The sequence below is a fragment of the Carcharodon carcharias genome, chromosome 5, assembly GCF_017639515.1.
Source record: "Carcharodon carcharias isolate sCarCar2 chromosome 5, sCarCar2.pri, whole genome shotgun sequence".
Classification (NCBI taxonomy): Eukaryota; Metazoa; Chordata; class Chondrichthyes; order Lamniformes; family Lamnidae; genus Carcharodon; species Carcharodon carcharias.
In genome coordinates this window covers 71,967,643-71,983,645 of record NC_054471.1, presented here as the reverse complement: position 1 = coordinate 71,983,645, position 16,003 = coordinate 71,967,643, and the positions used below count along the sequence as shown (strand labels likewise).

At 41.5% G+C, this 16,003-nt stretch overlaps 2 protein-coding genes across 7 annotated transcripts in view; one reads left to right on the top strand and one right to left on the bottom strand.

Moving 5' to 3' along the window:
- armc1l (armadillo repeat containing 1, like) overlaps window positions 1-16,003 on the bottom strand; it is a 69,369-nt gene that overhangs the window by 35,940 nt on the left and 17,426 nt on the right. For 2 of the 4 annotated variants that reach the window (XM_041187314.1, XM_041187315.1), the window contains exon 2: window positions 106-264. In XM_041187314.1, coding sequence (XP_041043248.1) covers window positions 106-261 — 156 coding nt within the window. In that variant the 5' untranslated portion in view covers window positions 262-264. Of the gene's footprint in view, window positions 1-105; window positions 265-12,285; window positions 12,943-13,118; window positions 13,271-16,003 lie in introns of those variants that run through there. The other 2 variants (XM_041187312.1, XM_041187313.1) reach the window with 2 other exon arrangements.
- mtfr2 (mitochondrial fission regulator 2) overlaps window positions 4,194-16,003 on the top strand; it is a 50,599-nt gene continuing 38,789 nt past the window's right edge. Inside the window, exon 1 of one of the 3 annotated variants that reach the window (XM_041187308.1) lies at window positions 4,194-4,303. The gene's annotated coding sequence lies outside the window, so the exon portion shown is untranslated. Of the gene's footprint in view, window positions 4,304-13,528; window positions 13,571-14,126; window positions 14,250-16,003 lie in introns of those variants that run through there. The other 2 variants (XM_041187309.1, XM_041187311.1) reach the window with 2 other exon arrangements.

Sequence of the window (16,003 nt, the reverse complement as noted above, 5' to 3'; positions counted from 1 at the left end):
CAGTTTAATCTCCAGACACAGGCTAAGATTTTGTTTCAGGATTAAGTTGCACTGTAATTTGTCCTAAACGAAAATACTTAGCAGATCAAATAGAAAGTTACATACCTGAAGGGCACAATGCAACACTTGTGGATTGCAGTGGTCCAGGAACAGAACCAGGCCAGGAAGACAACCCTTGTCTTTAACAATGGCTTCTCTATTCTGAGGTTCTGAAGCCAGCTGACTAACCACAGACAAAGCATCCATCATCTTGCAGGCCATTCACTGTAATTTTGCACAAACAATTGGACCACAATTATTAAGCAATTATAATCTACAGGTTTTAGTCATTTGTAAAAATTGCATTTTAAATTAGTTTTAGTATTCAAATATTAAGTTAAAATTATGTAAATACATAAATATAATATTCAAACATTACAATAGCTTTCCCCACATACAATGTTAAATAAACGGTAACTAATTCAGCTGATTATGCAAGCACATCATTCAGTATGTCATAATTTAAAATTAACTACAAAGAATCAAATAGGAAGGGGCACTTTATTAACTGCATATTAATTGTATTTAATTGTATGCAGATGGTGGGCTTTAACTGGGAATTGATTCACGTGTTCCCCTATAAATAAGAACAGACTGAAGAACTGTGGTTGCTGGGTTTGGAGGTGCATGTTTGTAACATGTATCTCTGTAAATTAATGCTTATAAAAGGGTGTAACGATTAGCACGGTAACAGAAGATGGTTGCCTGAAGGTGAAGGATGGAAACTAAGAAAAAAAATTCAGACAAAAAACTAAAATCTTAGTGGCCATTGTGGAAAGCAAGTATAAATTGTCAGGGCATGATTATCCTCCGATGTTCCAAATCTGAACTGTGTGACCAGTGGAAGAATGAAGTGGATATGTGTGCATGGGTTATGTCCCTACCAAAGGTATAGACTTGATGTTTTTGCTGCTTACATAAAAAACTTGCTTTATATAAGCACTTTTTGTGACCACTGGATGTCTCAAAATCTTTACAGCCAATTAAGTATTCTGAAGTATAGTCACTGTTGTAATGCAGGCAGCTAATTTGTGCACAACAAATTCCCACAAATATCAAAGTAATAACGACCAGATAATCTGTTTTTGTGGTATTGATTGAGGGTTAAATATTGGCCAGGGTATCAAGGATATAGCTTCCTTGTTGTTCTTCAAAATCGTGCCATTCGATCTTTTACTCTCCTGAGCAGGCAGATGGGGTCCTGGTTTCATATCTCATCTGAAAGATTTCACCTCCAACAGTGCAACACTCCCTCAGTACCGCACTGGAAAGTCAACCTTGATATTTGAGCTCAAGCCCTGGAGTGGGACTTGAACCCAGAACCTTGTAATTCAGAGGTGAGAGTGCTGCCAACTGAGCCATGGCTAACGCAAGAAGTAAAACCAGAAGTAAAGTATTTTATGAAATGGAAACCTGTCAATTAGATATGGTGAAAGTTTGAATCTTCTATTAGAATTCTTGGATTAAATTTAGTAGAAAGCTAAATGCCTCTGAAGCATGGATAGAAGTTGATAAAATTTTGGAAAACAGATGGTCACTCCGTGTAAGAATATATATAAATGATCGACAAAATCAAATTTGGGGATCCCTGAATCGGTACTAGCCCTTAAACTCCTGGATTGTACTAAGGAGTTTCATGTGGACAGGCAGCTGCTTCTAATTGGTGTTCAGTTCTTGCAGAGGAAGATCATATTGGATCAGTTGCCTGCTGACTTAAAAAAAATCCTTCAGCTTTCATGGAACAAATGAGACATTCTGTGGTGGCACAAAAAGTAGAAGACTCAATGCCAGATTTTGAAATAGTCCAGAGACCGTATGCAGGCATCGATACAATGGAGGAATTAAAGCCTGACAGAATGACAATGAAAGCACTATTATTAATTCTGGCTATTGCAGCAGAAGACAAAATTGGAACAAAACTAGCAAACAAATCCCAGAAATATCCAACGAATAGCGCTTTAGGTGTGATTTCAAAATGTTATTATGCATGAATTCCACCTAACAAAGAGGCAGGGTCCTCAAAATAGCATATAACAAAGAGAATTCTGAGGAAAAGGATGAAGATAATGATGATTTTGAACAAATTATATTGGTCACAAGCAGTTTTAGTCCTGTGATGAATGTATTAGTTGCAGATTCTTTCAGTGTGCAGTACTAGATAGCACTTGTGCTGCACCAGTATGTGGGACAGGTTGGTTAAAATATTTTTTTCATTCACTAAGGAGTGAGGGTTGATGCAAGATTAAGGAATATGAAAATATTCCTTGCTTTAGTTTTGTGAAGACAACACATTGAGGTTATTAAAGAGTGTTGTATTTCCATTTATGATAGCTGATTAAGCCACTTTCGAAATACTGGTACTGGTGTAGATTCTGTTGAATAACTTCTACAGAAAAGATACAAATGAAACTTGACATGGAGGATGGCAAGGCAATTATTTTTGGAAAGTAAGCTGATCTGCAGTTTATCATGTTAGGACGTTATTGTAGCCCCTTAACAAAACCTGATGTTTCTCATAAGATTGTTAGACAAGTATTAATGGCGCCAGGTGATAAGAATCGGAGGGAGAAAAACATTGTTCTGAAGTTACACAGACAATTTACTCACTCTACTTGTCAAAGGTTAAAAATCTTGATAAAAGATGCAGGTGTAATACGGTATGAGGCTAACAGAAGAGATTAGTGAGAATTGTGAAATCTGTAAAAAGTATCAGAGGACATTACAACATACCATTGTAAGGCCTCCACTGGCATTCAACTTTAAAGAGTTAGTTAGTTGCCATGGATCTAAAGGTATGGGATCACATCCAACATTTTATTGACCTGGCAACCAGAATAACACATAATAAGGACAAAAGGGTTATTGTAGACTAATCATGGAGAAATGGCTAAGGACTGGACTTGAGACATCAGCCAAGTTTCTGACTGATAATGGAGAAAGGTTTGCCAATGATGAGTTCCGAGACATGTGCAAATATGAAAATCATGGGCATGAATACTACAGTTGAAAGTCCTTTCAGCAACTGACTTTGATCACTGCATGATCTCTTTTACAATGAAATGCTACTTAAAATTTTAGCTGAGCAACCAGACTGCAAGTTAACAACCGCTTGGGCTTTCATCAAGGTTGAGGTCTGAAAGAATTTAGAGCACTGCTGTATTAAATAAGACCATCTGAAACACACGTGCAATTCAGGAGGTTTGGTATACTATAAAAGGTCATAAGGAATGGAAAGACTCTGGTAAGGTAATAAGTTGTGTGGTAAGCCAACACTTACCAAACATGGCAATCAAACTGTTGAGGTTCATTCCTCCTGATTAATAAATTAATTACAAATCTCAGATTCTCAGCAGCTTACGGAAGTAAATGAGGCATCTCGTACCTCAAATGTTTGTGTTTTGTGATGAGGATTTTGAGGAATAGAATGCTATAGATCAGGACTGGATAGTGGTATAGGCACACTCACTCAAAACCGGTTGTTTAAAAACTGGAGTTGTTCGAACATACAAGCATATGAACCAGGAGCAGGAGTAGGCCACAAGGCCCCTCGAGCCTGCTCCGCCATTGAATAAGATCGTGGCTGATCAGATTGTAACCTCAACTCCACATTCCTGCCTACCTCTGATAACCTTTCACTTCCTTCTTATCAAGAATCTATCTATCTCTGCCTTATAAAATATTTAAAGGCTCTGCTTCCACTACCTTTTGAGGAAGATAGTTCCAAAGACACTCGACAATCAGAAAAAAAATTCTCCTTATCTGTCTTAAATGAGTGACCCCTTATTTTTAAATAGTCACCCCTAATTCTAATTTCTCCTGAAGAGGAAGTGACCCATTTAATGAAGAAATTGAGGTGCCTATTACATTATTGAAGTAAAAATTTAACAACATTATGCAGCATTTGAATCATTGCCAAAACGCTAGACGCAGAAAGCGCAGGAACTTATAACAGGACCTTGAATTGCCTTATCGTTGGAAGAAAACCAAACACCTGTAGACCTTCGACAGTAAACAACTGACCCTCACGGATTCACAGAAAGGAAAATTGATAAGACGTAATAAAAAAATTGTTTTTGTAGAATACAGTGAATAACGTACACTGAGCTACAGAGACAAATTTTTAAAAAGTCAACATACAGATACAAGCATACGGAGACATTAAGTCAGCCATCTTAGGACACAAAGGGTTGAAGTTCTGCAAAGAATTCCCCTAAAGAAGGTTAAAACAAAGACACTCCATATTATAAAGAAATTATACTGGATTGTAAGTATAATCTTCAAATTAATTTTTGTTTGAATACCCAAATTGTTCATTAAAGTCGATTTAAAAATTGCATGTAATTTTAAATAGAATTGTCATGTTATAACTATTTTTAATTACCGTATATATAGTCTTCATTATTATAATGTAACCTATAATTGATTCTTAAATAAATATTCATAAAGTATAAAAGAGTTGTAGCCTCAAACTTGTCCTCACGAGCCCACATATAGATAACAATATCCTAAAATTCTTAGGATTCTAAGTGCTGATATTGGTAAACTTAAAAAGAGATTTTTCTGCTATAATATACCTGTAGATATACTCTACCCTGAGGTAATTTTGCTGGTTTGAAAACTCCTAGGAGTGAGGACATTTTATTTCAGGACCCGATCAATAGCTGATAAAGCTGACTAAGTTCCTTTAATAATCTTAAATTTCTCTTAGTTGAGGTTTTAAGCTAAAAATAAGTTCAATAGGGTAGGTTTACCTTGCAGGAAGGGGTAAAAATATTAGAACCATTAACACTCCCACAAGGGGAAACATCCTTTCCACGTCCACCCTGTCAAAGACCCCTCACATCCTATATGTTTCAATCCAGTCGCCTCCTACTCCTCTAAGCTCCAGCGGATACAAGCCTAGCCTTTCCTCATTAGACAGCACGCCTATTCCAGGTACTAGTCTAGTAAACCTTCTCTGAACTACTTCCAATGCATTTACATCCTTCCTTAAATAAGGAGACCAATACCATGCACAGTACTCCAGATGTGGTCTCACCAATGCCCTGCATAACTGAAGCATAATCTTTTTTAAAATTAATTTACTGGATATGGGCGTTATTATATGTGGGTGTGGCTGGCTAGGCCAGAATTTATTGCCCATCCCTAACTGCCCTGCAGAAGGTGGCGGTGAGCTGCCTTCTTGAATTGCTGTGGTCCATGTGGTGTAGGTACACCCGCAGGGCTGTTAGAGAGGGAGTTCCAGGATTTTGACCCAGCGACAGTGAAGGAACGATGATATATTTCCAAGTCAGGATGGTGAGTGGCCTGGAGGGGAACTTTCAAGTGGTGATGTTCCCATGCGTCTGTTCATTGCTTGGCGCAAATGTTATCTGCCACTTGTCAGCCCAAGACTGGATATTGTCCAGGTCTTGCTGCATTTGGACATGGACTACTTCAGTATCTGAGGAATTGCAAACAGTGCTGAACATTGTGCAATCATCAGCGAACATCCCCACTTCTGACCTTATGATGGAAGGAAGGTCATTGATGAAGCAGCTGAAGATGGTTGGACCTATGACACTACCCTGCAGTGATGTCCTGGAACAGAGGTAACTCATCTCCAACAACTACAACCATCTTCCTTTTGTATTCAATTCCCTTCACAATAAACGATAACATTCTATTAGCTTTCCTAATTACTTGCTGTACCTGCATGGTAACTTTTTGCAATTCATGCACCAATATCCCGTTGCATCTCAGCTCTGCAATCTCTCACCATTTGGATGATAAGCTTCTTCCTGCCAAATTGGACAATTTTACATTTTCTCACATTATACTCCATTTGCCAGATCTTTGCCCACTCACCTAACCTATCCAAATCCCTTTGTAGCCTCCTTATGTCCTCTTCACAACTTACTTTCCTACCTATCTTTCCGTCATTAGCAAATTTAACAACTGTACCTTCGGTCTCTTCATCCAAGTCGTTTATATAATTGTAAAAAGTTGAGGCCCCAGCACTGATCCCTGTGGCACACCAGTGGCACATCTTACCAACCAGAAAATGATACATTTATGCCTACTGTTTCCTGTTAGCTAGCCAATCTTATATTCATGTCAATATGTTACCACCTATGCCATTAGTTTTTATTTTCTGTGATAAATTTTGATGTGGCACCTTATCAAATGCCTTCTGGAAATCTAAGTACAGTACGCCCACCTTTATCCACAGCACATGAGACTGTTCAAGGAACTCCAATAAATTGGTTAAATATGATTTCCCTTTCACAAAGCTTTGTTGATTCTGCCTGATTACCTTGAACTTTTCCAGGTGCTGTGCCATAATGTCCTTAATAATAGCTTCTAACATTTTCCGAAGAAAACCGGACACTTTTCTGGACAATTCAGCTAGGCATTGCATAACGTCGGACTAGTTATTCCCTTCGCTGCTTGTGCGCCGGTCTACACTGGCGCTCCAAGCGACTTTTGACCCCACCTGACTCGCATTGCCCATTGCCCAAAGCACGTGACCCAAAATCTGGCAAAATCCAAAATTTGGCATGGCCTCAGTCCAGAGGCTACTGGTATTAAGAGAGTGTGCCTGTAACTTGAGCGATTGTGACATACATGATAAGGTGACATACATGACAGAGCTATCACATCCACAGGCCAATTGCCCAGAATGGGTAGTCAAGTGATATTTATTCCGGGGGGTTCTAATGAATGGAGGATTATGATGATTGTGGGACATGCAGGAAAAGGTACAAGCAAGTTCTAATATTGGTTAAATGTTCAGGATGATGGTCAAGAAGCGAAATCCATGGACTGGCAAAATGGGGTAAAAGAATGGAGAGTCCAAAAGTAATTGTGTCTGATAACGATCATCTGGAGAAATAATCTCTGAGCATAAGAGGGAAATCTCAAAATAGTAATCCTGAAAGACATTAAGTGGAAGTAGACGTTATAGCTTTAATAAATTAGATAATGAAATAAAGATCACTGAACTATATCGCAACAGAACTAGAAGCAGAAGTCCTCGTAGTCATGAAGTTTTAGTGCTGTCAATAAACTTGAGAATAAACTAATGAAAGGCAAAACAAAGGGAGTTAGGTAGTTTGGAGTTTGTTCTGAGGTGCCAGAATTGGCTACCCAGTTCTGTCTCAAAGGTGTACAATTTAAGCTTGTTATGGATAAAGAAATAGACAAGTTGCAAAAAAAATGTTTTGGATGGGGGGAGAGCAGATTTTAGTAAGTTAAGGCAGGATCTGGCCAAGGTAGACTGGGAACAGCTACCTGTGGGGAAAATTACAGGAGAGCAGTGGGGGGCGTTCAAAAAGGAAATGGGGAGAGTACAGGCTCAACATGTTCCCTGTAGGGTGATAGGAATGAGTAACAAGCCCAGAGAACCATGGATGACCAGAGATATTCAGGACGAGAAGGAAGGCTTTTAGCAGGTACAAGGGGAGCAAATCAGCAGTGGCATTAGTGGAGTACAAAAAGTGCAGGGTGGAGCTTAAGAAAGCAATTATGAGAGCAAAGAGGGGCTATTAGAAAGCTTTGGCTGGTAAAAGTAGGGAAAATCTCAAGATATTCTTTGGGAAGAGGGTAACCAGGGAAAGAGTAGGGCCCATTAGGAACCAATCTATGGGTGGAGCCAGAGATATTGGTAGAGTGTTGAACGAATACTTCACATCCGTCTTCACCCAGAGAATGAGGATAAAGGTATGGAACTTGGGGAGAAGGACTGCGAGGTTCTTGACATAGGGAGTGACAAGGTATTGGAGGTGTTGGCAGGCTTAAAAGTGGACAAATATCCAGGTGCGGATGATTTGTGTCCCAGACTGCTGAGGGAGGCAAGGGAGGAGATCACAGAGGCTCTGACCCAAATTTTTAATTCCTCTTTGGCCACGGGAGCGGTGCCAGAGGACTGGAGAACAGCTAATGTGGTTCCACTATTTAAGAAGGGTTGTAGAGATAAGCCAGGGAACTACAGACCAGTGAGTCTCACGTCAGTGGTAGGGAAGCTACTGGAGAAAGTTCTGAAGGAGAGTATCTATCTCCACTTGGACAGGCAAGGTTTGATCAGGGATAGTCAGCATGGCTTTGTCAGAGGGAGGTCATGCCTAACAAATTTGATTGAATTTTTTGAGGAGGTGACCAGGTGTGTAGATGAGGGTAGTGCAGTTGATGTAGTTTAAATGGATTTCAACAAAGCCTTTGACAAGGTCCCACATGGGAGACTTATAAAGAAGACAAATGCACATGGGATACAGGGTAATTTGATAAGGTGGATTCAAAATTAGCTTAGCTGCAGGAGACAGAGGGTGATGACAGAAGGCTGCTTTAGTGACTGGAAGCCTGTGTCTAGTGGCATACCACAGGGATTTGTGCTGGGTTCCCTATTATTCGTGATTTATATAAACGTCATAGATGACTATGTGGGGGGTAGGATTAGTAAGTTTGCAGATGACACAAAAATTGGCTGGGTGGTTAACAGTGAGGTTGAGTGTCTTGGGCTACAGGAAGATATAAACGGGATGGTCAAATGGGCAGATAAGTGGCAGATGGAATTTAACCCTGAAAACTGTGAGGTGATACACTTTGGAAAGAGTAATTTGACAAAGACGTATTCAACGAATGGCATGACACTAGGAAGTTCTGGGGAACAAAGGGACTTTGGTGTGTGTGTCCATAGATCTCTGAAGGCGGAGGGGCATATTAGGTGATGAATAAGGCATTTGGGACACTTGCCTTTATCAATCGAGGCATAGATTACAAAAGTAGGGAGGTCATGTTGGAGTTGTATAGAACCTTGGTGAGGCCACAGCTGGAGTACTGTGTGCAGTTCTGGTCACCACATTATAGGAAGGATGTGATTGCACTGGAGGGGTGCAGAGGAGATTCACCAGGATGTTGCCTGGGATGAAACATTTAAGTTATGAAGAGAGGTTGGATAGACTTGGGTTGTTTTCTTTGGAGCAGAGAAGACTGAGGGGCGACCAGGTTGAGGTGTACAAGATTATGAGGGGCATGGCCAGGGTGAATAGGGAGCAGGAGTTACCCTTAGTTGAAGGGTCAGTCGCGAGGGGACACATGTTCAAGGTGAGGGGCAGGAGGTTTAGGGGGGATATGAGGAAAAGCTTTTTTTCCCAGAGGGTGGTCTGGAATGCGCTGCCTGGGAGGGTGGTGGAGGCAGGTTACCTCACATCCTTTAAAAAGTACCTGGATGAGCACATGACACATCATAACATTCTAGGCCAAGTGCTGGTAAATGGGATTAGGTAGGTAAGTCAGGTGTTTCTCACGTGTTGGTGCAGACTTGATGGACCGAGGGGCCTCTTCTGCACTGTGTGATTGTGTACTGAAAAGGTGTTTGAAGCTGGGATTTATGCGGTTATAATGAGGCTAGATAGTAGGGGTTTTTGAAAAGTGACTGGGTGATATAGACTTTAGAGTGGATTCTCCCACAGCTGGAAACTAATTTGAAATTTTTTTATTTCCTTAGGCCATTGCTTCCTGAGAGTGTAGGTCAATTGACATAAAAGCTATATTTCTGCAGGGCTTTACTTTTCAGAGAGAAGTGGTTTTGAAACTGCCCAAACAGGCAGCAAATGTAGAAGGAAATCTATTCAAACCTATATCTATGGCTTTATGTAGCCTGAATTATACTTCCAAGATATGTTATTTCCTGGTGAGATCTGTTTTGCTTAAAATATGCTGTGTTCAACTAAAAGCAAATCCCACAATGTTTTATTGGTATCAGAAAGGAAACTTTCAGGCATCTTCAAGATGTATGTTGATGTTTCATATTGGGTGGTACTGCCGAAATTGCATAGAATTTAAAATTGGGAGTCAGAGTTGTCGTGCTTTCAAATATATTGGTTTCAATATTAAGCAAAGTATATCTGAAATAACTTTAAATCAACAATCCAATTAAGAGCGTTGCTTCTATCCCAGTTAAACATATTAGGTTATGACAGAAAGATGAAGTTATATCTAAAGAAGAGGAGCAATTACAAAGCTTGATTGGTCAGTTGAACAATTTTGCACTCAGACTAAAACCCCCCCAGATGCTACTTCTGATGTGTTGGAGTTAAATCTTAAGTCAAAACACACAACAATAGAGAATGTTTTGGAAATAAAACAATAAGGAAGTTAAATCTGGATAAATGAATGCTTTACTTCTTTAGACGATGCAAAAGCCATGAAGCTAGTCATTTTTATTGATGTTTCACATGCTAATCTTCCTGATGAGATTCTAGTGCAACTGATTTCATAATATTGCCGATAGGTGAGAATAGGAAATGTTTTCCATTAGCTTGGGAAACTCAGAAAATAAAAAGGGTTGTTAAAAGCTGACAAGCAAAACACTGGCTCTTGTGGGGGCACTGGGTATAGGAGTCTATGTGTAAAATATTTTAAGTGAGATTCTGTATAATATGCATACTGATGATAGTCTATTCATTGAATGTTATGGAGATAACAGTTGTGGGATATTGTATACTCTACAAAAAGTATGAGCAAGAAAAGGTTATTGGTTGATCTTCATGGCTAGAAACAAATGCTGCAAAGAAAGGAAATCTCCAACAATTAAATGAGTGGATGTAAGTCATCAACTAGGAGATTGATTTATAAAAGGAATGCACGTCCAAAGAAATTAAGGAGTGACTCACAATTTAATACTTTGTACAGAATACGAAGGCCTTTGGTTTAATCTTGTTTGTACATATAAACTATTTTTTATTTGAAGAGAGAGAAGGGAATCTGTTAATTGTACATTAATTGCATTTACTTGTATGCAGGTGGTGTGGACGTAGATATGACTCCAGGATAGTATATTGCCTCCCTGGTGCCAGGGTCAAGGACGTCACAGAGTGGCTGCAGGACAATTTTTTGGGGGACAGTGAACAGCTAGAGGTCATGGTCCACATTGGGACCAATGACATAGATAGGAAAAGGGATGGGGTCCTGAAAGTAGATGTAAGGGAGTTAGGAAGGGAAGTAAAAAGCAGAACCTCAAGACCAATAATCTCAGGATTATTCCCAGTGCCAAATGCTAGTGAACATGAAAATAGGAAGAATGAGCAGTTCAACCGTGGCTGGAGAAGGGGGGTAGGAGGGAGGTCTTTAGATTTCTGAAGCATTAGAACCAGTTCTGGGGCAGGTGGGATCTGTACAAGAAGAGTGGGTTACACCATAACAGGACTGGGACTAATGTGCTCGTGGGGAGGTTTGCTAGTGATGTTGGGGAGGGTTTAAACTAGATTGGCAGGGAAGTTGGAACGTGAGGGGAAATTCAGAGTGGAGAGGAGAAAAACTGACAGTGGGAAGTAGAGAGGTATTAACTGACAAGGAGGATATATCAGAGAGTAGTATCAAGGTAAATAGAATACTTGGGAGAGTTTGATAGAATTAGAGAAGGCAATAATAAGTCATTAGATGGGGGTCAGAGTAAGGGGGAAAAGTAAATATTCCTAAATCAGGCATAATGTGAATGCACGAAGTGTGGTTCATAAGATTACTGAACTACAATCACAGGTTGACAAATTGAATTATGGCTATAACAGAATCTGGCTGAAAGAAGGGCAGGACTGGGCATTGACCTGGTTCTGGGGAATGAGTTGGCCCAAGTAGATCAAATATCAGTGGGAGAGCATTTAAGGAACAGTGACCATTGTATTGTAAGGTTTAGGTTAGCCATGGAAAAGGACAAGGAGCAATCCTGAACAGGGAGAATTAATTGGCAGAAAGCAAACTTCGATGGGATAAGAATGCATCAGAGTCGAGTGAGTTGGAAGCAAGCGTTGGCAGAAAAGACAGTGGCTGATCAATGGGCCACCTTCAAAGAAAAAGTATTGCAGGCAATGTCAAGGTATATTCTGTTGAAGGGGAAAGGTAGGAAAAATAAATCCAGAGTGGCCTGGATGACGAGAAAGATAGAGGTGAAGATGAAAATGAAGAAGTGCGCTTAAGACAGATGTCAGGTAGAAAATACAATGGAGAATCAGGCTGAACATAGAAGGACTAGAGGGGAAGTGAAAAAACTAATAAGAAAAGTAAGGAGGGCATGATAAGAGACTTGTAGCTAACCTCACCCTCTTGGGTGAGGGCAGATGTTAGGTTCTCTTATTGTAGATGGTCATTGCCTGACACTTGTGTGGTCACTTGTGACTTATTATTCCAAGCCTAAATGTTGTCTAGATCTTGCTGCACACTGGCACAAACTGCTTAATTATCTGAAGAGTTTACAAATGCAGGAACTCTGACCTTATGATGAAAGGGAGGTCACTGAAAGCAGCTGAAGATTGTTTGGCCGAGGTTACTGTCTTGAGGAATTCCTGAAGTGATGTCCTGGGATTCCAATAACTCCAGCCGGTGGAGTTTTCCCTCTGCTCATTGACTCCAATTTTTAATGAGGCTACACTTGGAGTGCTGTATATAGTTTTAGTCTCTCTATCCAAGGAAGGGCACACTTGACTAAAAGGAGCAGCAGCAAAGGTTCACTAGATTGGTTCCTGCAATACAGGGATTGTCCATTGGGGACAGATAATGCCTGTGTTCCCTCGCGGTTACAAGAGTGTGAGGTGATCTCATTAAAACATACAATTCTTAAGTGGCTTGTCAGACTAAAGCTGAGAATGTTTCCCAAGGCTGGGTAATCTAGAACATGGAGTCAGTCTCAGAATAAAGGGTCAACCATTTAGAAGGGAATTAAGGGATTCTGAAGTAGTTTGGGATGTTGAAGTTAAAATAAAAGATTAGCTATCATTTGATTTAAAGGCAAGGCAGGCTCAAAGAGCCAAATGGCCCAGTCCAGCTACTATTTCTTACGTTCTTAATATTGTTGGTTGATTGAGGCTCCGTTATTGGGAGACCACAGCACCATCTAGTGAACAGAGCCCTCTAACCAGCTGCTGTTTGCACCGAGATTCCCATTATAACATATAGATCAAAACGTTGGCATAGGTTTTACGGACAATGGCATAAACGAAAACTGTTAAAACATATATCACATGTTGAGAAGGAGACCGTTACAGTTTGGCGGGGGGGGGGGGGGGGGGGGGGGGGCGTACATTTCACTATTTCAGACGCATTCATACCTCAGCCTCTGGTAATAAACGGGGGGGCAGGGTGTTCAGTACAACTCTCCTGGATGGTCAGTGTCACCTAGCATTCGGACTACGGACTAGTGATACCGCTTAACTAAAGCGACAGAGAACGCACACGTTGTGAAAGACAGAGAAGCCCTGTAGCTACTCGGCTGGAGTTGCGGATATCTTTCGTGGGGGAGGGGTGGGGTCGCCTTTAGAACGGCAGGAGCTTTTTAAACTTCACTCCGGAATTAAGCACCCGCTTTCCAACCAAGTAACCGCCTCGCCAAGCGCGCCCCACTGATTGGACAGTTCCCTGGCAAAACGTGTCTCCCCATTGGTTGCCTTCAGAGAATAGACCAATCATGTGAAGCTTTGCTGAAGGATTGTCCCTTTTCGGTTACTCACGCGAAATTTGAAAGTTTAATTGGAGAAACTACTGCACGAGGCGAGGGGAGAGGGTGAGTGAGAGGAGGGAGAGGGTGAATGAGGGGAGAGGGGGTGAGGGTGGGTGAGTGAGGTGTGGGTGGCTTAGTTCAGCTATTCTCTGCTTAACTGTGGTACGGCACCATTAACATCACTTGCCTCTGATACTGTTAATTAATCGCTTTCCGCGCCACAGTTTTAAAGCTCGAGCTTATTGCGTCCAGAATGCTACTTCCTGATTTGCACATATGCTGCATCATGTGACCGGCCACTCGACTCACTGGGTCTGTGTTTATCATCCAATAGCAAACAATCTTAATCACAGATACCCCCCCCCCCCCCCCCCCCCCCCCACCCCGCCACCGGTACATTATTTAGTTTCCTTCATGCTGATTGTAAGGCCGAAGTTGTCGCAGGAATTGAAGAACGCCCATGCTACATTGCATGTCCAGCTCTGAACCAGCAGCTAGTACAATAGTCATCAACAAACAGGAAATTGTGAAGTATGTCTTTGGAAACCTTGGTCTTTGCCTCGAGTTGTCACAGATTCAGCAGTATTCTGTCTATCTGATATTGGATTTGAATCAGCATCACGAAAAGCTTCAGAGGGTATGGCAGAGAAAAAACATGCTGAAGAGGGTTGGCACAGGCATGCAGCCCTGTTTAACTCCATTAGTAACTGGGAATGGATCAGAAAACTCACCATCATCCAGGGTATGAGCTAGCATGCTGCCATGGAATTGTTGAACAATAATGATGAATTTCTCAGAGCAGGCAGACTTCTCTGTTACTCATGGCTGACGGTGGCAAAGGGCTTGGTCAGGTCAACAGATGTGATGTAGAGGTCCACATTTTGTTCTTGTCATATCTCCTAGAGCTGTCTTAACTGCAACATCATATCAGTGGTTCCTTGACCTTTTCTGACGCTTCTGGACCTTCATGCCCTGGGGGTGTATGGGGGATGGACCTTATTGTTTAGCTTTGAAATTATAAGATGATAGTCACTCCAGCAGTCAGTGCAGTACATGGCTTTTGTTACACATACATTTTACCTGTTCCTCTGCCTGGTGATGATACAGTTGATTAGATGCCAATGCATAAAATGGGGGTGCATCCAAGATATCTTGTTGCAATTAGGAAGGCGGAAAATTGTGTTGGTGATCAAGAGCTCATGCTCAGCACACATCTTCAGCAAAAGGATACTATTGTTATTGCAACTGCCAACCCCATTTTTTCTGATAACCCCTTACTATGCCTGGTGATCTGCACCAGCTTTTGTGTTGAAGTCACCAAGAATCATTAGCTTGTTCAACCTTGACACAGTAACAATCAAGGGATGGAGATCATATAATTTATCATCAGGGTTGGTCATGGTCGGGGCATGCACACTGATGAGAGTTGCTTGCCTGTCGCCATGCAGGGGGGTTTAAGCACCATTAGATGATCATTAACATGTTTGGGAAGACAAGTCAACTTATTGCCAAGATGGTTCATGATAGCAAAGCCTACGTCATCTTTGTCCTGTTCTCCTTTTCCACGGCCACTCCAAAAGAATGTGTAATCTGCACCAATTTCCGTGAGCTGATCCTCCTTGGGTAAGTAAGTCTCGCTGAGGGCAATCTGGACATTGTGCCTAGCCAGCTCTGAACCGGCAAGAGCAGTTCTCACAGGTCACTCGGTTGTGATGTTGTCTGTGAGAATATGCATGTTCCATGTGCCAGTGATGCCCGGTGTCACTTTAACTTTATTTTGTTAGATTGACTTACGGCTGCATTGCTGTGATCCCTGTCACTTGTGGTCTGCTGGACAGAGACGTGAAGCAGGCAATGCTTAGGGACCTTTTCTAGTCCTTTCTCACACTAAGAAGGTGAGCAGTGTGGTGCTGAAAAGAACTGCAGAGTCGCTCATAAAGCTGCTGAGTTCCATTTCTACTTCCTTCCAGTGAAAAATGACCCTATGCTTGAGCTACCTATTTGCAGGTTCGCTGCTCCAGCTCCCAGTAAATCCACGCATGCTGCTCTGTCACTCACCCATCGCTACAGGACCTGTGACAGATGGATTATGATGACAGATGATAGAAAAATGATGAATATGACTGCTGTGTGAATTGGATCATAGTGAGGGAGAGTTGCACATTATCAGCCTCACTCTATTGTCCTGACCTACCTTGGTCCACTGGGAAGATGAGTTTAGACGTCTGGAGATAGATCTGATGTCTTCTGTGACTTGTAAAGCTCTATGTGTTTCATGTTGACCCGTCTTCAAGACCATTGGGCCTTAGATTGGTCTTATCAGCTCAGTCCGCTGGAATAAGTCTTTGCATGCCAGGGTAGACAAACCCCTAAGTCGTGGAGGGTAGAAGTCCTGATGGCTACCCTCACCTGGTTTGGCTCGCCGGTTGCAGTGGCTTACCGAGTTGTGGCTGCTGTTGCATGTTAGCGGCTACTTGGAGCCACAGCTGAGAGCTG